We start from the raw sequence: 23,781 nt of genomic DNA on the forward strand, positions 1-23,781 counted from the left end.
TAGGTAGACATACTGTATGTGGTTGTATATTTTAGCAGCATCAATGAGACAACCGGAGCGATATGATAAAGACTCTTGACCACAATCTCTGGTCGGTGAGACAGTACTGTCTTGAACGCTTTCATAACACAACTCACCATCTTTCACATTATTTTAGTTGAGCAGCACATGGAATCTGGGATTAGATAGGTCTAATGATGATATATGCCCATATGTTAGCATCAGTCACATAGTTTCCTAACAATTCAGGGCTGTGAACCTTACTGATGGACATACAGTAAGTAGATGAGCTATATATGGGAAATCCAGGTTGTTCGGAGTCAAGCTATGTGACTGATGTAACAGCAGCTTTTTATGTACACGTCAGCCTTTCTGGAGTTAATATATCATCCCTTCTTCTTGATGCACTGCCACAAACTGGGAGGTTTTCCAATGTGTCAATGTCAGGGAGTTAAATGTCCCCCTCGTGTCCCTTCATCTAGCTATTGCAGCACAAGCCAAGATGGAGGAGAAACTTCACTCTCATTCAGTTAACTGTAACATTTAGATTTTTTATAGAGGTGGAAAAACCCAACTACAACAACAAATAGGTCACACACAAATATTTTTTGTTATATTAACATATCAATTTCATTATATAGTTTTACTATATTGGGTTGTGTACATTATATGTACATTCACAAAAACACAGAACATCAGTGAGAGAATTCCAGGACTTGTATGAAGCGTATCCATCAATCTCCGGCATCATGGAGGATAAGGTCCCTATCCTGATCCCCAGAGGCCTGTCCTCCTCCTCCTTCCCCACAGGACTCAGGAGGACACTCCCACATGAAGGTCAAGGGACAGTCTTTCATCTGGTAGCTGTAGACGGTGTCGAAAATACCAATCTGCTCCTCTGTGAAAGTGTTTCTCCAGTCACCGATTATACCTGTAAACAGAACAAGGCCTCCATTATTATGGCCAATCTCTCCACAGCACTGTAATTTTTATTAGGATTCCCATTAGCTAACGCCATAACGCTAGCTAATCTTCCTGGGGTCCAACACCAATTAACAAGACATTACAAACAACCACAATCAAGACTTCAAACATTCAACAAGTAGACAATACAGATAATTAAAATACCTGACAGGAAACACATTTAACATCCAGTTGATACTTTCTATTTGCTGTCCAGTCATATGGACTATCGCATTAGATGTTCTTTAATTTTTTTCTAGAAGGTGGATTTACATTTTGCCTGAGAAATATGGATTGGTAAAAAGTTTCATTCAGCTATAGCTCTATATAAAACTGTAGATTTAAGGCGATTTGTCCTTGGGTTGATTTGTTTTAGCTGCGCTGAATTTGTCTGTCTGGTTTGGTGGTTGTGTGTGTTGCTAGGATGTACTAATTGGACAGAAAAGTACTGTGTTTTTAAAATTTTTAAATATAACATTCCTAAAGAAAATCAGAAGACTAGATAGTAATTTGTTTTTAACGTGAAGCCATGAGAGATTCTGATGCATTTTAATAATATTCATTCGGTTGGAGCAATGAAGAGAATCTGGCAACCCTGTTTTGAGCCATTTGGAACTGTTTTATATCTTTCTTTGCTGCAGGGGACCATACAACTGGACATTACTCTAAGTGTGATAGGACCAGGGATTGACCACACAACTGGACATTACTCTAAGTGTGATAGGACCAGGGATTGACCACACAACTGGACATTACTCTAAGTGTGATAGGACCAGGGATTGACCATACAACTGGACATTACTCTAAGTGTGATAGGACCAGGGATTGACCATACAACTGGACATCACTCTTAAGTGTGATAGGACCAGGGATTGACCATACAACTGGACATTACTCTAAGTGTGATAGGACCAGGGATTGATGACCTGATTCAGAGCACTAGATGTTACATACTCTGAACATTTTCTTGTAACAGAAATTCCCTTACCCATCTTAATAACAATATTATCTATGTGTTCTGACCAAGATAAAGCTGTGCCCAACATCACGCCTAGTATTTTTTTTTTTCACTTGCTCTACATGTATTCTATTCATCGACAAATTCAATTGGGGGTCATCAACAAGCATATATCTTGAACCAAATACAATACATTTAGTTGTAGAAATGTTCAACACCAATTTGTTCATGTCAACCCACTCAGACACCATTCTTAGTTCACCGCTCAGTACATCTGTTAGCTCATTACATTCTGATGCTGCAATACACATTGTAGAGTCATCAACATACATGATCACTCTTGCTTTGTTCATTACTGAAGGTAAATCATTAGTAAAGATAGAGTAGAGCAGTGGGCCTAGGCAGCTTCCTTGAGGAACACCACAATGTATATCTTTACTATTTGAAAAGCTACCATTAAAGAACACGTTTTCATTCTCCTGGATAGATAGCTCCTTAAAACCATAACATTTGAGTTTTCCTAGTAACAGTTCATGATCAATTACTTCAAAAGCAGCACTGAAATCCAGCAACACTGCACCAACTAACTTCCTATCACCTATACTCTTTAACCAATCTGTCATTTGTGCTAAGGCCGTACTCGTAGAATGCCCTTTGTATGCATGCTGGAAACCCGTTATCAGATGATGAGAAATAATGAGAAATAATCCTTGATTTGTACAGATACAATTTTTTGCAATAATTTACTTAACACAGACAGCAAGTTTATAGGACGACTTTTAGGACCAGTGAATGCAGATTTTTTATCCTTAGGTAGTGGAATAACCTTTGACTCTTTCCAGACTTCTGGGAACACCCAATACATCAAGCACTTATTAAAAATACGAGAGATCTTATCTGTACCAGGTGACTTGTCATCCAAAAGAGACAACAGCATCTTTTCTACCTCTTGCCTTTCTACTTGATGAAATTTGAACCCGCATTGCCTCTCCTTCATGATACAATCTTTTACAAGGGTATATGACATGGAGCCATCAGTTGGAATCATAGCATTCCTCAACTTGTCCACTTTGCAGTAAAATATTAATTAAAGTAGTTTGCAATGTCATGTGGTTTTGTAATAAATATACCCTCTGATTCAACAAAAGAGGCAGACATGTTTGAATTCCTACCCATAATAGTGTTCAACGTTCTCCACAGCTTTTTCCCATCACCCTTCATCAATGTTGTGCTGATAGAATCCCTTCTTGTTTCCTTTGTTTAGCCTGGTCACTACATTTCTTAATTTACATTAACTTTGCTTATCAAACAAAGTACCAGATTTATCTGCTACTTTTTTGGCATCACAATGTTGAATCATTACATTTCTCAGCTCATCATCAATCCATGGGGCACCATTTGACCTTGCAGTGCATTTTCTTAAAGGGACGTGCTTATCAGCTATACACATACATAATTTCATAAACAAACTTAGTGACATTCAGGATCATCCTTACTACACACTTCTAACCATACTGTGAGTGCAGGGGAGGTCTATGGTACTGTTCTATCCTTCTGACACTGACTGACACACAACTCTAGTCAGGATATAACTCCTGTTGAGCAAGGGAGCCTCACCTTTCCTCATGAATTTGCCTTTGCTGTGGTCCATGATCTCCTTTGGGATCTGAGTGTAGTTCACCATGGCGTTATCGCTCATGCTGCTGAAGCTGCAGTGTCTCAGGGAGTTGGTTAACTCCTCGCCCACCAGGGGGCACTGCAGGAAAGAGCTGATCCTCTCCATCGAGCCTTGCAGGTCCTGAGGAAAGTCAATGCTCTTATTATAGATGTGGACAAAGAGGGTGGTTTTCACAAAAGGCTGAATTGATCATCTATGTCTAGTCTATCAACAACATTTGTGGCAAACTAAGACCAAACGCTCATTAGGTTGGATACAGTTGGTTAGTGCAACTCCACGATGGCGTAGCAGTGCAGACGTTGTTTGTCGTTCTCCCGTGTACATATTTTATTTTTCATCTTTTTTGTATATATTTCAAAATATGTTCATTATCTTTATCGATTTTAAAAATTAAATGTATCTTCCGGCAACCCGCCTCACCCAATGTGATACAGATCTGCTATTTTTAAACCTTATAGCCAAAACCTCAATCAGCAGCTAACCAGCTAATTAGCTATTTAGTCATTGTTAGCTACTGCAAGCGGCCTTTACCTTTAGCACAGACACCAGACTCTTTTAGCCTTGATAATTACTTTCCAGCCTGCACAGCGCGTTATCAACCCTGAGCAAATCGGACTGTTTTTTTCCTCCACGACAATGCCGGATTCCTGCCGTAAGCTCTGGATCATTACTCCAGATCATCGCAGCTAGCTAGCTGCCACCGAGTGGCCCAGTCCCGAAGCTAGCCTTGAGCCAGGCCCATCTCCCGGCCTGCTCAGTGGACCCTATGATTACTTGGCCACACAGCTGATGCCTCCCGGACTCTTCACTAACACGACTAGAATTCACTACACTACCGGATTCCAGCCATTAGCTCTCGACCTTCGGATCATCGCTGCTATAGAGCTGCTACCGAGTGGCTATAGTGGCTAACAACCTTGTCCCGAAGCTAGCATCAGTTACACAAGAGCTAGGCGCATCTCCCAGCTAGCAAACAAAGTTACTCCAGTGACAATACATATTTGCCAACTGGCCTGGACCCTTTGTCAACATGGTGCCCCGCCGTTCCATCATGACTGGTCTGCCGACATAATTCCATCCGCTGTGCCCCCAACTGACCTTTGCCGGACGTCGGAGGAGACGCTTCTATTAGCCCTGGCCTGCTAACTTTATTTATTATTATTTTTTATTTCTGCCGCTTCCTAGCCTTAGTAACGACTACCTAGCGGCTTCCATATTTCATCAATTGCTGTTAACTGAACCCTATGATAACTTGGCTACTTAGCTGATGCCTGCTGGACTGTTCATTAATCACAGTACTCCATTTTCTTTATCTGTCAGCCCCAGCCTCGAACTCAGGACCTGTGTCTAGTTAACTGACCCTCTCTACACATTCATCGCCTTTTTACCTGTTGTTGTTGTCTTAGCTGATTAGCTGTTGTTGTCTTACCCGTTGTCGTCTTTGCTAGCTCTCCCAATCAACACCTATGATTGCTTTATGCCTCGCTTTATGTTTTATTCTCTGTTTTATTCTCTGTCCCCAACGCACTAGACGACCAGTTTTGATAGCCTTTAGCCGTATCCTAATCCTCCTTTGTTCCTCGGGTGGTGGAGGTTAACCCGAGCTCTGCGTGTCCCCAGGCGCTCTCATTTGTTGACTTCAGTAACCGCAAAAGCCTTTGTTTCAAGCATGTCAACATCAGAAGCCTCCCCCTAAGTTTGTTTTACTCACTACTTTAGCACACTCGGCCAACCCTGATGTCCTTGCCGTGTCTGAATCCTGGCTTAGGAAGGCCACCAACAATTCTGAGATTTCCATCCCCAACTACTAAATTTTCCGTCAAGATAGAACTGCCAAAGGGGGAGGAGTTGTAATCTACTGCAGAGATAGCCTGCAAAGTTATGTCATGCTTTCCATGTCTATGCCCAAACAGTTTGAGCTTCTAATTTTTAACAATTTTTCCAGCAATAAGAATCTCACTGTTGCTGCCTGTTATAGACCACCCTCAGCTCCCAGCTGTGCCCTGGACACCATATGTGAATTGATTGCCCCCCATCTATCTTCAGAGTTAGTTCTGTTAGGTGACCTAATTTGGGATATGCTTAACACTCCGGGCAGTCCTACAATCTAAGCTAGATGCCCTCAATCTAACAAATTATCAAGGAACCCACCAGGTACAACCCCAAATCCGTAAATATGGGCACCCTCATAGATATTATCCTGACCAACTTGCACTCCAAATATACCTCTGCTGTTTTCAATCAGGATCTCAGCGATCACTGCCTCATTGCCTGCGTCCGCAGTCAAACGACCACCCCTCATCACTGTGAAACGCTCCCTAAAACACTTCTGCTAGCAGGCCTTTCTAATTGACCTGGCCTGGGTATCCTGGAAGGATATTGACCTCATCCCGACAGTCGAGGATGCCTGGTCGTTCTTTAAAAGTAATTTCCTCACCATCTTAAATAAGCATGCCCCTTTAAAAAAAAAAATAAGAACAGATACAGTCCTTGGTTCACTTCAGACTTGACTGCTCTTGACCAGCACAAAAACATATTGTGGTGGACTGCACTATCATCGAATAGTCCCCGCGATAGGCAACTTTTCAGGGAAGTCAGGAGCCAATACATGCAGTCAGTTAGGAAAGCAAAGGCTAGCTTTTTCAAACAGAAATTTGCTAGGAAACACTGTCACCACTGATAAACCCACGATAATCGAGCATTTCAAGAAGGATTTCTCTACGGCTGGCCATGCTTTCCTCCTGGCTACCCCAGCCCCAGCCAACAGCTCCGCACCCCCCGCAGCTACTTGCCCAAACCTCCGCAATTTCTCCTTCACCCAAATCCAGATAGCAGATGTTCTGAAAGAGCTGCAAAACCTGGACCGGTACAAATCAGCAAGGCTAGACAATCTGGATCCTCTCTTTCTAAAATTATCCGCCGCCATTGTTGCAACCCCTATTACCAGTCTATTAAACCTCTTTCGTATCGTCCGAGATCCCTAAAGATTGGAAAGCTGCCACGGTCATCCCCCTCTTCAAAGGGGATGACACTCTAGACCCAAACTGTTATAGACCTATATCCATCCTGGCCTGCCTTTCTAAAGTCTTCGAAAGCCAAGTTAACAAACAGATCACTGACCATTTCGAATTCCACCGTACCTTCTCCACTGTGCAATCCGGTTTCCGAGCTGGTCACGGGTGCACCTCAGCCACGCTCAAGGTACTAAACAATATCATAACCGCCATCGATAAAAGACAGTACTGTGCAGCTGTCTTCATCGACCTGGCCAAGGCTTTTGACTCTGTCAATCACTGTATTCTTATCGGCAGACTCAACAGCCTTGGTTTCTCAAATGACTGCCTCACCTGGTTCACCAACTACTTCTCAGATAGAGTTCAGTGTGTCAAACTGAGGGCCTGTTGTCCAGACCCCCGTCAGTCTGTATGGGGGTACCACTGGGTTCAATTCTCGGGCCGACTCTTTTCTCTGTATATATCAACAATGTCGCTCTTGCTGCAGGTGATTCCCTGATCCACCTCTACGCAGACGACCCCATTCTGTATACATCGTGCCCTTCTTTGGACACTGTGTTAACAAACCTCCAAACAAGCTTCAATGCCATACAACACTCCTTCCGTGGCCTCCAACTGCTGTTAAATCACTAGTAAAACTAAATGTCCACACCCGCCGTCCGACTAGCACCATTACTCTGGACGGTTCTGACTTAGAATATCTGGACAACTACAAATACCTAGGTTTCTGGCTAGACTGTAAACTCTCCTTCCAGACTCATATTAAACATCTACATTCCAAAATTAAATCTAGAGTCGGCTTCCTATTTCGCAACAAAATCTTCTTCACTCATGCTGCCAAACATACAATCGTAAAACTGACTATTCTACCGATCCTCGACTTCGGTGATGTCATTTACAAAATAGCCTCCAACACTCTACACAGCAAAATGGATGCAGTCAATCACAGTGCCATCCGTTTTGTCACCAAAGCCCCATATACCACCCACCACTGCAACCTGTATGCTCTCGTCGGCTGGCCCTCTACATATTCGTCGCCAAACCCATTGGCTCCAGGTCATCTATAGGTCTTTGCTAGGTAAAGCTCCGCCTTATCTCAGCTCACTGGTCACCATAGCAACACCCACGCGTAGCACGCGCTCCAGCAGGTATATCTCACTGGTCATCCCGAAAGCCAACATCTCCTTTGGCCGCCTTTCCTTCCAGTTCTCTGCTGCCAATGACTGGAACGAATTGCAGAAATCACTGAAGTTGGAGACTTATATCGCCCTCACTAACTTTAAGCATCAGCTATCTGAGCAGCTTACCGATCGCTGCAGCTGTAAATAGCCCATCCAATCTACCTACCTCATCCCCATATTGTTTTTATTTACTTTGCTCTTTTGCACACCAGTAGTTCTACTTCTACATCATCATCTGCACATCTATCACTCCAGTGTTAAATTGTAATTACTTCACTACTATGGCCTATTTATTGCCTTACCTCCTCACACCATTTGCACACACTGCATATAGACTTTTTCTACTGTGTTATTGACTGTATGTTTGTTTATTCCACGTGTAACTGTGTTGCTGTTTGTGTCGCACTGCTTTGCTTTATCTTGGCCAGGTCGGAACTTGTTCTCAACTGGCCTACCTGGTTAAATAAAGGTGAAGTAAAAAAAAAAAAAAAGAAACAGTGAATATCTACAACGCAAGCATTTATTTTTCCTAAAGCTATGTTCACGTAGTATTTCATAATGTCACTTCATAATGTCACCATCTCACAAAGGTCTATTTATAATCTATGACTAATATTTTCATGTCTGAAGGATAGCCTATTTCTGTAGTTACACAACCTCAGAGACTCATGAGACTGTAATACAAGTGTTGTGTTCTGATGCGCTTAAAAGGACACGTCTACAATATGGTTATGGGTGACTCAACTGCAATGACGAAGAGAGAATGTAATGGGATGTTTGCAATTGATGACAACAACAATACATAGCAGACAGTGATAGACAAGAGTTATCCTACCAGCCACATCTCCTCATAAGAGATATAAAGAACATTTGCCAAGACTCCTGCTTGACTCGTCCAGCCTTTCACATGATCGAACCAGGACCCATAACTCACTGTAAAAAGGGTAAATGTTGGATTAGATCTGACTGTTAACAGTAGGATTAAATCCCAGAAATGCTCGAGGTACAAATCATTAGTGTCAACCAACCTGATCCCTCCAGGAAACTATCCAGAAACTCATCAAATGAATTGGGTTCTGGGAGGAACTTGGCCATTTTATGGAAGTGGTAATATGACACAGCAACATCTTTGGGGTTTCTGGCGACATAGATAACCTGAGAGATGGGGTGGAGATAGTGACACTATCAATATATTATTTCCAAAGAGTTGCTTTACAAAATAGGAAATACGTCACAGCTTTGAGAATAGTCTCTTCAACATAGCCACATCCTACCTTAGCTTTGGAGCCCTGGAGTGCAGAAGCCAGCAGGTTGTAGGGCAGGTGAGTGGTGAGGATTCGGTGCCCCTGGGTGGCCTCCAGCACCTTTGCACTGTAATGCTGTTCCAGCCAGGGGGCTCGTGCCCAGTTGGGCACAGTTTTGGAGAGTTGTGGGTCCCCTCTGTTTTTCACAAGAGTGACAATCTCCTGCATCCAGGTAGTCCCTTTAACCAGAGATCACAGAGGGAAAGAAAGAAGAGTTAAAGAGAGAGAACTGTATACCTAATACCTCTGTCTTCATTGAATCCCTGCCTAAACCACTACTTCCATAAAGACAGATGGTCTGAGAGAAGTGGATCAACAGTAACAATACAATAACCTACTGGAGTCTGTGCATATACAGTTATTAAAACCCTGACCGTTTGCTTCAACTGCAAAGTGTGACAGAAGGAAAAGTCCTGCAGTTGGCTAGTGTTGCAGCATGTCTAATGTGTTGTGACACCGAGCAGGGGTGTGACAGAGCTGTCCTGTCTCACCTGATTTGGGGTAGGTGGCGATGACAGTGTCCCTGTCCTGAAACTGGAAGTGGAGGGCATAGTTCAGGGAGTCCTGGGTGTGAATGTGCCCAGGGAATGAGATGTGATGGAAGGTCTCTGTCACGTCCAGCCTGGCCATGTCTGTCTGCTCGTCTACCTAACTGCCTGTCTCTCTGTCTGTTTTTCTGACTAACTATCTGTGAGAAGGGAAGTATGAGATGGTCTGGCTTCCTACAGACCTTAAATAGCCAAGCAGTATGTCATGACGTTGGTCTGTGGGTAACACCAGCCTTAGTAAAGTTGAACATTTATTTTGAGGCCTTTAACTCTACAGCTACAGCACTCACCAGTTCTCTTCTCAGAAGTCCATAGGTCATCCCTGTAGACTGCCCAAAACGAGTGTCTTACAGCTGTAGACTTATCATATAGTTATCAACTTAGGATAGTACCCTAAGCAACACCCCGCAAATTAGGAAATCCCTAGATATGACATCAGACAATGCCATGATAGGGTCATTCTGACAAGACCATGGACATAGATAGAATACAGTCCAATTAGATGATTACGGTGTCATAACTATATTTTGTTTGATTTATGCTTTCATTTTCTTCAGCACGTACAAAGTGATAGAGCCATAAACAACTCCCCCATACAACCATCAGTTAGTGCCACAATGTCGCTCGTTTGGGAGGAAATGTAATGATATATTTGAATGTGTGAACATGAATGAACATGAATGTGTGTGTGAACATGAATGTGTATTTGAACATGAATGTGTGTGTGTGCGTTGTTAACATCTGCCTAAGTTACTGCCCAGATCTTCCATTCTGGACGACCAGACGACGGGTCCGGAACGGCAATCCCAATCCGGACATCCGCTGCCGAGCCATGGAGCGGACTTCGTCATTTGCAGACACCCTACCCGGGTCACCACCAGAGGGGGGACTGCAACAGCGATCACCAACTGGACATCTGCTGCCCAACCATGGAGTGCACCTCTTTATTCGCAGAAACCCTACCCCGGTCGACCACCAGATAAGGACCACAACGATGGTCCACAACCAGGACAACCCACGGTCATTTTTATGTTGGTTTGCAAGATGCAGGTTAATCGCAAGATTGAACCCAACATGGGGGAACTGTCATGACGTTGGCCTGTGGGTAAGGTTTATGACCCCCCCATAAATACCTTTCTCCTCTCTCTCTCTCTTGACTCTTCTGAAGGACTCTTGAATAGCCTTTGTTAAACATAGAGAGTTTGGGAAAGGAACCATATTTTGGTAATAGAACCAGTTGAATATATGCGTTGGTACTTAATGAATATGATGTCAGTTCGGTTGTCATCTGAGACATTATGACTGATGACAGGATGACAAACTGTATCTGGGAAAGTCTACACATTCTAGTTATCAGATTCACATGGAATTGTTTTGGAATTTAAATGTTTGAATATGACACTATTTGCGAAAAGATTCAATGTAATTTTAGCTTCCAAATGAGAGAATTGGGTTTTCATAAGGTTAGAGCTCTGCTCAATCAGTGGCCCGCCCCTGTGAAGAGACATGGGTTATAAACTATGAAACACACCCTTCTCTCCCTCCACTATATAAGCCCTTGATGAAAAGGTAACCTTCGGTTCCGAGTACGCGAGTAGCCTCTGCGTTAAAAGGGCAAATAACTTTCTGTTCCGGGTTCATTAGGGCGACGGTCCGATGTCAGAAGGATTCAGATAACTACAGAACGAAGCCAACCTCAGCGTGAGCTTTGAACTCTTATTCACTACAGAAGTGATGTCTCCTAGCCATTGAGTTAGCAGCGGCCGCTGTATACGTGGGAAAGGACAGACGATGTATCCAGTCTAACACACGACGATACTACAACGTATTCAATTTACCACCAGAGACATTCTTCCGAGGACAGGAAGATCGCTGTTGGTCAACACGGCCAGAATCTACGACCAACCTACCGAAGCGCAGCTCAGAGTAAATATTTATTACATTTTCCTTTTCCAAATGGGTAGTATATTTAGTATGCCTAAGATACTGTATTCACGATAGCTTGGCTTCTCCCTTTGTTCCTCAGTCTTCCCGCTCTTTCACTCAAACCCAACCCCATTTCCTTTGTGTAACCAGCAGTCATGTCGGCTCCGTCCACTAGGGACCTTTTCTTTATGACATCTGCATTCTGTGTATATGTAATTCTGTGTGATTAGTTAGGTATTTAGTAAATAAATAAACCCAATTTTGTATTGCGGATTCAACTTGTTAGCCAGGGTTCGTGAAGATAACCAAGAATTTACAACTTTCAGATGAGACTGAAATAAGGTGCTGACTAATATTGACTGCTATTGATGTAAAATATTACTAGGTCTTTAAGAGTTTATTCGGAAGCTAACAGCTATATAAACACTCTTCATTGGAGCCCCGACTTTCGAGTTAATTACATGATTAGCTCAATCAGGTAATATTAATTACAGAGAAAGGATTTCATAGAATAGCATGTCATATCACTTAATCCGGCATAGCCAAAGACACGACAATTACGATACAACAGGAACTGTAAGAGGAATTCGTGGGAGAAAAGCTGAGTGAATGTTGCTGTAGAAATCGTTCAAAGTCTGGGAATTTCCCAGGAAAACTTTTACTGTTCAGTAGGTACTGGTACTACGGGACTTGGACTTGAAATTAATATATACTCAATGATGCTTAAAGAATATAACTTATAAATGCCTCATGTGTCACATTTGTCATAATGATGAGACGTTGAGTTCCACATCATTTTAATTAAATTGAAACTCACCAAAACATTAAAGAACAAATTAAACGTATAGCTACTGGTATGCACTCAGGCAACTCAATGTAGACAAGATCCCACACCAGAAAGTGGGAAAAAGGGCTGCCTAAATATGCTCCCCAATCAGAGACAACGATAAACAGCTGTCTCTGATTGGGAACCATATCAGGCCAACATAGAAATACAAAACATAGAATATACAAATACTAGAGTGGCTCCGGTTTGGGACGCAGTCCCCACTCCCTATACTGATCCCTCCGCTTCTGTGGAACGTCGCCGGAGGCCCCGGACTAGGGACCGTCGCCGGAGGTTCCAGACTGGGGACCGTCGCCGGAAGCTCCAGACTGAGGCCTGATGCGTGGGACCGGTACAGGTGGCACCGGGCTGATGACACGCACCTCAGGGCAAGTGCGGGGAGGAGGCACAGGACGTACTAGACTGTGGAGGCGGAATGGAGGCCTGATGAGTGGCACCGGACTGAAGACACGCACCTCAGGGCGAGTGCGGGGAGGTGGAACAGGACACACTGGGCTGTGAAAGCGCACTGGAGACACGGTGCGTAGAACCGCATAACATGATGCCTGAACAGTGACACACACCCCAGGGCGAGCGTGCGGAGGAGACACAGGACGCACCGGACTGGGGAGGCCATTGGAGGCCAGATGCATGAACCCAGTGCACATGACACCGGACTGGTGTCAAGCTCCTCAGCACGCCCGCTCTGCAGTGCTCTCAATGCTAGCACTTCTCTCCGGAATCTTGCGTCAGCTCCTCACTCGTCTCCCTGACTGGCTCTGGTTCAGCCCTCGGCTCTGCCTACCACTCCGTGTGCCTCCCCAAAATATTTTTTTTGAGGCTGCCTCTCTTGCTGTGCTGTGATACCTGGTATTGCCGCCGTTCCTCTCTCGCTGAATCCGCCTGTTTCCACGGCAGACTCTCATGTCCTGCCATTCCCTCCTCCCATGTCCATGAAGTCCTCCACTCCGGGGCACGCTGCTTGGTCCGTTGGTGGTGGGATCTTGTCACATTCGTAGTAATGATGAGACCAAGGAGCAGCGTATGTTGAGTTCCACATAATTTTAATGAAATTGAAACTCACCAAAACAATAAAGAACAAATGAACCCTGCCGTTACTGGTATGCACTCAGGCAACTCAATATAGACAAGATCCCACACCAGAGAGTGGGGAAAAGGGCTAACTAAATATGATCCTCAATCAGAGACAACCATAAACAGCTGTCTCTGATTGGGAACCACATCAGGCCAACATAGAAATACAAAACATAGAATGTACAAAAACTAGAGTACCCACCCTAGTCACACCCTGACCTAACCAAAATATATAGAAAAATAGGGATATCTAAGGTCAGGGCGTGACATCATGAGCTTAGTTCAACTGTCCTACCCCATCAGAACCCAAAATACAGGTTTATTTTACATTGTTTACAAACACTATATAGCCTCAAAACATGGTTAAAGGCCCAGTGCAGAAATATTTCCCCCCTATGTTTTATATATATTTCCACACTATGAGGTTGGAATAATACTGTGAAATTGTAGAAATGATGATAATGCCCTTTAAGTGTAAGTGCTGTTTGAAAAGACCACCTGAAATCTCTGCCTGTTTTGCTGGGATGGAGTTTTGACCTGCCTGGTGACATCACCTAGCAAAATTCTTGCTTGAGAATTTGCCATTTGCTTAGAAGCTATTTTTGTTTTAAATTAAAATGTTCAAAAGGAAACAATCACAGTAAGGTATTTAATTGTAATCAATACATGATTTAAATTGAGATAAAAATAGCTGCATTGGACCTTTAAGGGCTCCTCTTTTCAACCCTTTCTGTGGAAATTCAGTGTTACAGAATGATTGAAATTTAAGGCGATGTTCCTGCGTTAGCGGTGACAGCATTCACGGTAAACACTGCATATGTCGGCACAATCGGAAATGACCTTTACATTTATATTGCGCAATCTGTAATGCTTCAGCAATACAAGTTGAATAGAGCCCAAAACTATCATTTTGATATCATGCATCCTTGCATTCATAGCTCTGTCTATACATTTGAAAGTGGTTACATTTCTCCAAGCCCATCCTTCAGATTTTTACCAAAACACAGGCATGGTGGCCACTTTGTTATTGTTTCCATTAAGGATTCTAGCTTTAATACTACAGTACTCTCTGCCAGACTGCAGGATTTGCTTGATTCATGACGAGGGTGACTGGGGTCCCTGATTATACTAGTGTTGAGTTTTATTTTTGCCACTGTTTAATTGACTCAGGGACGAGAGTTGTTGATGATGAGCGAAGTGTCCTGAGGGCGCTCTAAGGATGTTTTATCTAAGAGTTGATTATCATAATGCAAACAAGGCTCTCTTTACTGCTCCTGATAGAGAGCTGACTGTAATCTGATTCAAATGAATCTTTTACCTCCAAACACTTATCTTAAAAGTAGACTTCTAAGTAACCATTAATAAGAGACTATTATGGGATGATCCTCACAATAATCAGGGTGATAAGCTAATGGTATCCATAAATATTCTGAATTCAGTCATAAATGACTAAACCAACACAGTGGGCTTGTGGTTAGAGTGTCTGCACTGAGATAGGAAGATTGGAGGTTCCATCCATGGTCAAGTCAGACCAGGGATTGAACCTCATGCCTCTCTGCTTGGCACTCTGCATTAAGGAAATGGGTTGAGGTCCTGCGACCAACTAGCGTCATGTCCATGGGGTGTAATTGCTCCTGTCCCTATGTGTCGTTCTGGCTTGGAAAAAAGCTTACTTGTCTAAGGCTTACTATTTAGGATTATTAGGAATACCTGTCATGTGCTATTTAGCAGTAAAAGTTTCCATGTGTAAACTCAACATGTCTGAATGTTCCTGACCTGAACCCTCTATCTTCCAGATCCCATATAGGCCTAACAATGTAGAACAGTGAGAGGGTGAGAGAAAAGGTCTTGAAAAGACCACGGAAAACCCTGGAATAGCTGAGTCAAACGTTAATTATGCCTTAAAATGATACTAAACGGGAGATTACATGCACCACTTGCTAAAAGAAGCTTATTTGCAACACAAAACCCACATACATAAACCAGCGATTTAGCTGATCTCACGTTGATACTGGGCAGCTGCAACTTTCCTAGTCTAGGCTATCTATTCCCATCCCAGTTGAAATCAGGGGATCGGAAACCGTTAGGTTGATGAATGTAAAATACCAGTATAGGAGTAGTAGGTTTACACTTCATTCAAACGTTTCATCTTAAATGACCTAATAATATTTGTGCCATTTGAAATAACCTTGTTAGACTACATTTTAATTTAATAAAAATAATAGATTCCACTCAATCACAATTGGGTTGATTTAGTTACACATTTCAAATATGGAGAGTGCGGGGATATTTCCCCACCCTCAATCTTGATAAGAAATGACACTACTTTTCAACACAAGTTGTAATTAAATCGATTACATAAATGGGAACAAAAAGAACAGAGTCGGCTACACCAAAGAGTTTTCCATTCATAAAACATGTAGGGTAAATTGTCACAGTAGATTTTCCATGGTAAATGAGGAAATACTTTATTTCAGTTGCATGAAATGATTGTCAAATAGTTACCCCCCCCGAAAATCTGGTTGCAATTGAGACAAGATGTGCGGGTGATTTGTGCAAATTGATGGTTTAACAATGGATTACCCTGTGTTAAATCGGTGGCCAATTGTGGTTGCAATAGGCCTATTTTAACAATATTTCCTCTTCACTTTGCGCCTCAATTCATCATCTTTGGTTGAAGAGCGAGGTAGCAACATTCCTTTCCCTAAACAATGGACAGGATACATGTGTCCTTCTTATGGCTGCAATCCCGTTAACGGGATCGATATGACAACAGCCAGTGAAAGTGCAGGGTGCCAAATTCAAAACAGAAATCTCATAATTAAAATTCCTCAAACATACATGTATCTTATACCGTTTTAAAGGTAATCTTGTTGTTAATTCAACCACAGTGTCCGATTTCAAATATGCTTTACAACGAAAGCACCACAAACGATTATGTTAGGTCACCACCAAACCACAGAATAAACACAGCTATTTTTCCAGACAAAGATATGAGTCACAAAAAGCACAAATAGAGATAAAATTAATCACTAACCTTTGATGATCTTCATCAGATGACACTCATAGGACTTCATGTTACACAATACATGTATGTTTTGTTTAATAAATTTAATATTTAATATAAAACAAATCTGAGTTTACATTGGCGCTCACTAGTTCCAAAAACATCCAGTGATTTTGCATAGCTACATCGATTCAACAGAAATACTCATCATATATGTAGATGATAATACAAGTTATACACATGGAATTATAGATATACCTCTCCTTAATGCAACAGCTGTGTCAGATTTCAAAAAAATCTACGGAAAAAGCAAACCATGCAATAATCTGAGACGGCGCTCAGAAAAATAATAAAATTAGCCGCCATGTTGGAGTCAACAGAAACCAGAAAAAACAAATATTCCCTTACCTTTGATGATCTTCTTCAGAATGCACTCCCAGGAATCCTAGTTCCACAATAAATGCTTGATTTGCTCGATAATGTCCGTTATTTATGTCCAAGTAGCTACTTTTTTTAGGGCGTTAGGTACACATATCCAAACACTCGTGCAGGTCGAGCACTACTTCGGACAAAAACTTCAAAAAGTTATATTACAGGTCGAAGAAACATTTCAAACTAAGGTCAAACTTGACAGAGGTTGAAGAATTTAAAAATAGTGTGCAAATGTTTCACAATCCAGGTGTGCAAAGCTCTTAGAGACTAACAGCTGTAATCACTACCAAATATGATTCTAACATGTATTGACTCAGGATATCAGGTATGAAGGTAAGACCCAGATGCAGACACATCGAATAAACAATGGTTTAAGGTCAGGGTAGGCAGAGGTCAAAAATCCAGAGGTGGGGCAAAGGGACAGGTCGGCAGGCAGGGTCAGGCAGAGTGGTCAGCCAGGCGGGCTCAGAGTCAGGACAGGCAAGAATCAAAACCAAGAGGGCGAGAAAAAGAGAGACTGGGAAAAGCATGAGGTGAGGACAAAAACACTGGTTGACTTGACAAACTGGCAACAGACTTCACAGGTATAAATACACAGGGGAAAATGGGGAAGATGGGCGACACCTAGAGGGGGGTGGAGACAATCACATAGACAGGTGAAACAGATTAGGGTGTGACACAGGAGTGTGAATACTATGTAAATGAAATATTCCTGTACTTAATTTTTAATACATTTGCAAACATTTCTAAAAACATGCATTCACTTTATCATTATGGGGTATTGTGTGTAGATGGGTGAGAATTATTATTTTTTAAATCCATTTTGAATTCAGGCTGTAACACAACAAAATGTGTAATAAGTCAAGGGGTATGAATACTTTTTGAAGGCACTGTATATAAACTTGGTGAACTTTTCTCAACCCTCAAAACTCACTGTTCAGTGTCTAAAAATGTCAGGGCCAAATTGTCAGCTACTTAACACAGAGGAATTCTCTTGGTTGCTTAGCCTCTGATTATAAAAGTGGGGATATGCTGGTATTGAAACTAGTGAGTGTCAGTAGCCTTTAAACCCACTCTCCCCTGTGGTCTTGGTCCCTCTAGGTCGTATAAGGTTATAGAGGCCAGTTAGTGGATCAGAAGTGTAGGAGGTAGTGCTTTCAACTGTGTGCGAGAGGGCAATAGTTCATGATATGTAATGTATGGAACTGTGAACCTTCCCTCAAAGAGTTGCATGCAAGCAGGGGGGACTAGGTGATTTGGAGGCTCCAGGCAGAGTCCAGTCTGAGGTTTGACATGCCGTGCTCGTTTTGGCCAGACAGCATCAGACACATGGCCTCTGCCTCGACGACTATGGCAGTATTATCAACAGCACCTGTCTTTTTACTGAAGAAATTAGATAACTAAAATATCTGCTTACCTAAGTAATGTATTTTTTCAATTATGCCCAGCTCACCCTTGATGATACAATATGTGAGGCCTGACGCAACTGCCTCTTCTGCCTAATGGTAAGCCAACCGCTGCACACAAGGGCTCCACTGTTGACCATGAAGGAGATCAGAGTTGTTCAGAAGACTGTGATTATATCAGAACTTGCTGTCTGTGTTTAAATGTGTATTTAAAATGGGTACAAACTTTAACACAAAGTACTAATTATGCCTGATGTTCTCTTTATAATAGTTGCATCACTTGTAGTGTTGCAGTTGTTTGTCAGTGTATCCTTGCAAGAAAAGACAACACAATTACAAAAGATCACACAGATGTCAAGTGTACAGAGCAAGTCTCGTAGTAACAATGATGAGGGAGAGCACTTTATCAGTAGGCCCCTGAGGAACCCGGACTAGGCTAGACTATGTGTTGGATAAGGTGATGACACGAACAAGCTATGGAGTCTAAGCGCCAATGTGCTGCAAGAAACCATGAGGCCTAGCCCTTGATCCGGGGGCGAGGGACTGTTAATATAACTAGCACATCAGGAACATGAAGCACACACTGAGACTAGTAGAGCGTATTGTACCCTGACAGGGACATTGATATTTTAACTTGACAGAGGTGCACCCACCACGTCCCTCTGTTACCGATTGCTTTAAAAATGCCTTCTTAATCCTCAAACATGAAGGTTGTGTTTTCATTGACAAATGGCTTCGAAATCGTGTTGAGTCATTCTGGTAGTGGAATAGGATTGGTTAACCATTTCCTGTTGCTATGCACATGCACTTGTAATGAAATAGCTACATTATAGAAGAGTGGCTAAAGTACATTTTCAATGATCAAGTATGAATTGAATCTTCCCATCTGTCATAACAGCCTCTGGGTTGAGGTAAGCTACTCTATTCTCCTGAGATCAATGGTTCCGTCACCCCACTGTTTAATTTAGGGAATTGGACAACCTGCTGTCAACAGAGATAGATGTTGAAGTACCAAGAACCACAGCGAGTCATTTTTGTACATGTGGCAGCGGAAGAGCGCACCTCCTTCTTGGAATTTCATTATGTCAAAATGGCCCTCTCCTCTGTTCTCCTCAGTTCTCAACAGTAGGTGATGATGAGTTTACAGAATATTACATCCTACTGTGGAGCCAAATGGACATATTCATATTGCACCTATTGTGTCTCCCTCTAGACTAACATCAAGAAGCTCAATTTAGTTCAGAATTTGATATCTCACAATACTAGCCTAAATGCTGTCTCTTGTATATTGCTAAACAACGGGGAGGTATTGCTCCTATCAAGCTAGGCTTTCGAGACATTTTGGTGAAAAGCTGAGCAAGGAGTAAAATCATTGATTTGTGATAATGTGATTGTGAGTTTTTGTAACATTGACTCTACATACAGTAATGAGAGACAATTGATAGGGGTACTCACAGTACTTGGAGGGGAAATATTCATTGTGCCAGTGGATGAGTGGGCACATGAGAGGAGGCTTCAGTTCATGTCAGGAGAAAGTTGACAATGGTAGTGGAGTGGAATAGTCATCACCTCTTAATAAGGGAACAGGAGAAATGTAAATACAAATAGTAGATACATTCCATTACAGCTGCACCATCATAGGTTTGGACAACAAGTTTCTCTGTGAAGTTAAACTCAGACATCTCAAAATTCATAAAGTCAAACACAGACTGCGCATCTCGCCCACTTCACACATCAAAGTGGCCCAAGAAACATTCCTGATAAAGCCCTGATCATCAACATACCTGACAATAACAACTGCAAGCAGAATGGTGGCACCATTAGTTCCAGAGCAGTTGGGTAATTTTTAACAGTTGATCAGACTGAAAAATCGGCTCGTTTTCATCCGATACAGCATGTCAGATTTCTAATGTTTAGGTGTAGCCTAGGCTGCTGCAACATTTATGTCATGAGTTTTTGCTTGTGTATGTCCGGAGTGATTGTGTTATCTTTGCTGAATAAATAACGGAGGAACGTTGAAAGCCTACCTGAGCACACGCAAAATGCTCAGCTGAACGATTGATGTTTTTAAGGTCACTGCACCCCCTTCGACCAAGGCTGAGACTTTCCAAAAAGCAGGCAAGCCCAGCAATACAGGCGGTCTGGTGAAAGGCTCCCTGTTAACCAGCAATAATTGTGATTGAAGTTAGTATTGAATGCCCTCATCTTTTAATCTGTCTTCATGAAACTGATCTCAGGCAGAGGTCGACCCTCACTTTTAATTCTCACATTTTCCTTGCATCCCAGAGAATGAAAGGGGTTCTTCAACAAAATGTCCACAAAATTTCGGCAGTGTTGGCCATTCTAACATTCTGCCGGAGAAAATTGCACACTTGTGCTGGTAGCTAGCTAGCTACTGAAGTTTGCAAGCAAATTTAAATAAATTACACTAACTGAACACGGACGTGGTCATAATTACCATGTATATCTATGGAAGGGGGTGAGGCCTACGAGCATCCTAGGTTTTGTATTGAAGTCAATGTAGCCAGAGGAGGACGGAAGCTAGCTGTCCTCCGGCTAAACCATGGTGCTACCCCAGACAGTGCTGTTGAAGTTACTGTCGACCTTCATTGCAAAACAGTGTATTTTAATACATTATTTGGTGACATATGAATATATTTAGTATAGTTTTATCTAAAAAGGATAACTTTTTAAATGTTTCACTATTTTCATTTTTATGAAATTTCACTGAGAAGGAACGTCCTCCCCTTCCTCTGGGGAGCTGCCACTGCTACACAACCATTTTTTGATATCAAGAAAAATTACAATCAATCATATCCTTCAGTACAATTTACAGTACAGTACAATACAATTTACAGTACAATTTACAGTAGGATTATCACCTGTTGCCTCTGAAGATGGACAGACAGACTGACTGACATGAAACCAGGGCAGAACCACAGGCGTTATGCACAGGGGCACATGCCTCCTCAGATTTATCCTGTTTAATAATAATAATAATAATAATGAAGTTGGCTTGAAAGGGAGATACCTAGTCAGTTGTACAACTGAATGCCTTCAACTGAAGTGTGTCTTCTGCATTTAACCCAACCCCTCTGAATCAGAGAGGTGCAGGGGGCTGCCATCCAACAACATTAACGGTGGGTTAACTGCCTGGCTCAGGGGCAGAACGACAGTTTTTTACCTTGTCAGCTCAGGGATTCAATCCAGCAACCATTCAGTTACTGGCCCAACACTCTAACCACTAGGCTACCTGCCGCCCCGTTGCCTAGTGGTTAGACACTTTAGCCCAGATAGGTTCCTAATCTCCCAATCTCCCGATGATGGACTGACTGGTTTAAATGTGTGAGAGTGTATGTGATTATTTTAATGAAGGTGATGCCAAAGAAAAATGTCCATCCTGGATGGACAATAAAGTTTTATTCTATTCTATTGTATAGAACAAAACCCTTATTGTGTCTATTCATTTGTGCATCTGAGAAACAACACCAGAGGCAGTGAAGCATCTTTAGTAACAACTATATAGAAACTGCATTGTCTGTAAAGGCTAGGCTACTGGGCCGAAAAGTCAAGACTGCTGGGTTGACTAGTCTCATAATTGCAATAATTAATCAATGTTAAATAAAGATGATAGTTTGAAGAAATGACAAAGTCTCTCTCAGTATGAATTTCTACAACGCAGGGCAACAGGTAGCTTAGTGGTTAAGAGTGTTGGGCCAGTAAACGAAAGGTTGCTGGTTTGAATCCCTGAGCCAACTAGGTGAAACATTTGTCAATGTGTAGTTTAGCAAGGCACTTTTCCCTAATTGCTCTGGATAAGAGCATCTGCTAAATTACAAATATGAAGAAAAAATATACAAAATTAACATAGTAAAAATGTAAACTTTTTTTATGCTCATGAGTAAACACACAATTCTTCAATTCACACAAGGTTAAACTCTGCACCCTCAGTGAAAATTATAAATATAGAGGAACATTCTTGTCATTCTTGCTTTTATCCCTCTTAGGCCACAATTTAACCAGACTTTGCTTTGCTATGCTGTCTCTGCACAGCTTCTGCTTCATGGTAGCTCTCTAACCTTTGATGAGAAAGATAATTAATTCATACAGCTCCTAGATAATTAACTAGGTGCAATGTACACAACTCAAATTGTATGTGTTCTGCTTTGAATTGTCATTTTCAATAAATCAAATGATTTGGCTTTCAGCGTTAATCCTTTTCTCAAATGACAGGCAGTGAATCTGGTCTCTGTATATCAATATAGCAGTGGGATATCTGAACGCTAGTACATAACCCTTGTAGTCAGTCTATAGGCTCTTTTTTTATCTTATATGATAAGGCTTCTTTTTCCATTAAGAGGTAAATAATCATGTTCTTCCTGTCAAATGGCTTCTTGTTGAATTATGTCGTTATTGATGTTGATATTTACAAACTTGATGATAAAGTGTGCACTTTACATAATACGTGTATTATGTATATCATAGTTGGATGCTGTAATTTGGGATATGTATACTGTAGCTAATAAAGTAATATAAGTGTATGTTGTGTATTAAACTGTTAGTAGCCCATGTGCCTCACCCTAATAATTTGGCATATTTTCCATTTGTAATTTCACCAAGTGTTCTGACTTGGTGGTGCACATGTAGCCTATAATCTGTTTTAGAGAAATGTAATCATAGAATATTGTAAGAGCTTTCATTGTCTGCTTATATGCCCCCTTTATTTGGCCTACGGTTCTGACTTTGTGTACAGGGAGAACACTAAGAACGGCCCATGTTCTGAATTCTGTCGCTGTACATTTCAAAAGTGCTGAAGATGAAATGTGGCTGGGCCTTTCAGCATGACAATAAGAAGCATTTCAAGGTCCTGGAGTGGCCTAGCCAGTCTCCAGATCTCAAACCCCTAAAAAATCTTTGGAGGGAGTTGAAAGTCCGTGTTGCCCAGCAACAGCCCCAAAACATCACTGCTCTAGAGGAGATCTGCATGGAGGAATGGGCCAAAATACCAGCAACAGTGTGTGAAAACCTTGTGAAGACTTACAGAAAACATTTGACCTCTGTCATTGCCAACAAAGGGTATATAACAAAGTATTGAGATAAACTTTTGTTATTGACCAAATACTTGTTTTCCACCATAATTTGCATATAAATTCATTAAAAATCCTACAATGTGATTTTCTGGATTTTTTTTCTCATTTTGTCTGTCATAGATGAAGTGTACCTATGATGAGAATTACAGGCCTCTCATCTTTTTAAGTGGGAGAACTTGCACAATTGGTGGCTGACTAAATACTTTTTTGCCCCACTGTATATGATAAGTCTACAGCTGTAAGGCACTAGTTTTGGGCAGTCTACAGGGATGACCTATGGACTTCTGAGAAGAGAACTGGTGAGTGCTTTAGCTGTAGAGTTAAAGGCCTCAAAATAAATGTTCAACTTTACT

The 23,781-nt window shown here is 41.8% G+C and overlaps 1 protein-coding gene across 2 annotated transcripts; it reads right to left on the bottom strand.

Annotated features, from left to right (window-relative positions):
• Window positions 1–534: 534 nt before the first annotated feature.
• LOC139412162 (sulfotransferase 2B1-like) lies at window positions 535–16,967 on the bottom strand. Of its 2 annotated transcripts, none has more exons than XM_071158978.1 (6): window positions 9,590–9,783; window positions 9,069–9,277; window positions 8,823–8,949; window positions 8,630–8,727; window positions 3,539–3,719; window positions 535–931 (listed from the first exon to the last, which is right to left on the bottom strand). In XM_071158978.1, exons 1-6 carry the CDS (start codon window positions 9,726–9,728, stop codon window positions 735–737), a joined length of 951 nt encoding a protein of 316 aa, XP_071015079.1. In that variant the 5' UTR covers window positions 9,729–9,783; the 3' UTR covers window positions 535–734. The 2 variants fall into 2 exon arrangements, with proteins under 2 accessions (XP_071015079.1, XP_071015080.1); XM_071158979.1 differs by lacking the exon at window positions 9,590–9,783 and adding an exon at window positions 16,909–16,967 and having other exon boundaries at window positions 669–931.
• Between the last annotated feature and the right edge of the window lie 6,814 nt (window positions 16,968–23,781).

This window comes from Oncorhynchus clarkii, chromosome 6 (assembly GCF_045791955.1).
Source record: "Oncorhynchus clarkii lewisi isolate Uvic-CL-2024 chromosome 6, UVic_Ocla_1.0, whole genome shotgun sequence".
Lineage (NCBI taxonomy): Eukaryota > Metazoa > Chordata > Actinopteri > Salmoniformes > Salmonidae > Oncorhynchus > Oncorhynchus clarkii.

What these genes read in the sequence shown, in the direction of transcription:
- LOC139412162 (XM_071158978.1), bottom strand. Translation starts at nt 9,728, where the DNA reads ATGGCCAGGCTGGACGTGACAGAGACCTTCCATCACATCTCATTCCCT. An exon ending in TAGTTTCCTGGAGGGATCAG is followed by an intron (nt 8,728 to 8,822) that starts GTTGGTTGACAC and finishes CCCTTTTTACAG; the next exon opens with TGAGTTATGGGTCCTGGTTC. An exon ending in AGGCAAATTCATGAGGAAAG is followed by an intron (nt 932 to 3,538) that starts GTGAGGCTCCCT and finishes TTCTGTTTACAG; the next exon opens with GTATAATCGGTGACTGGAGA.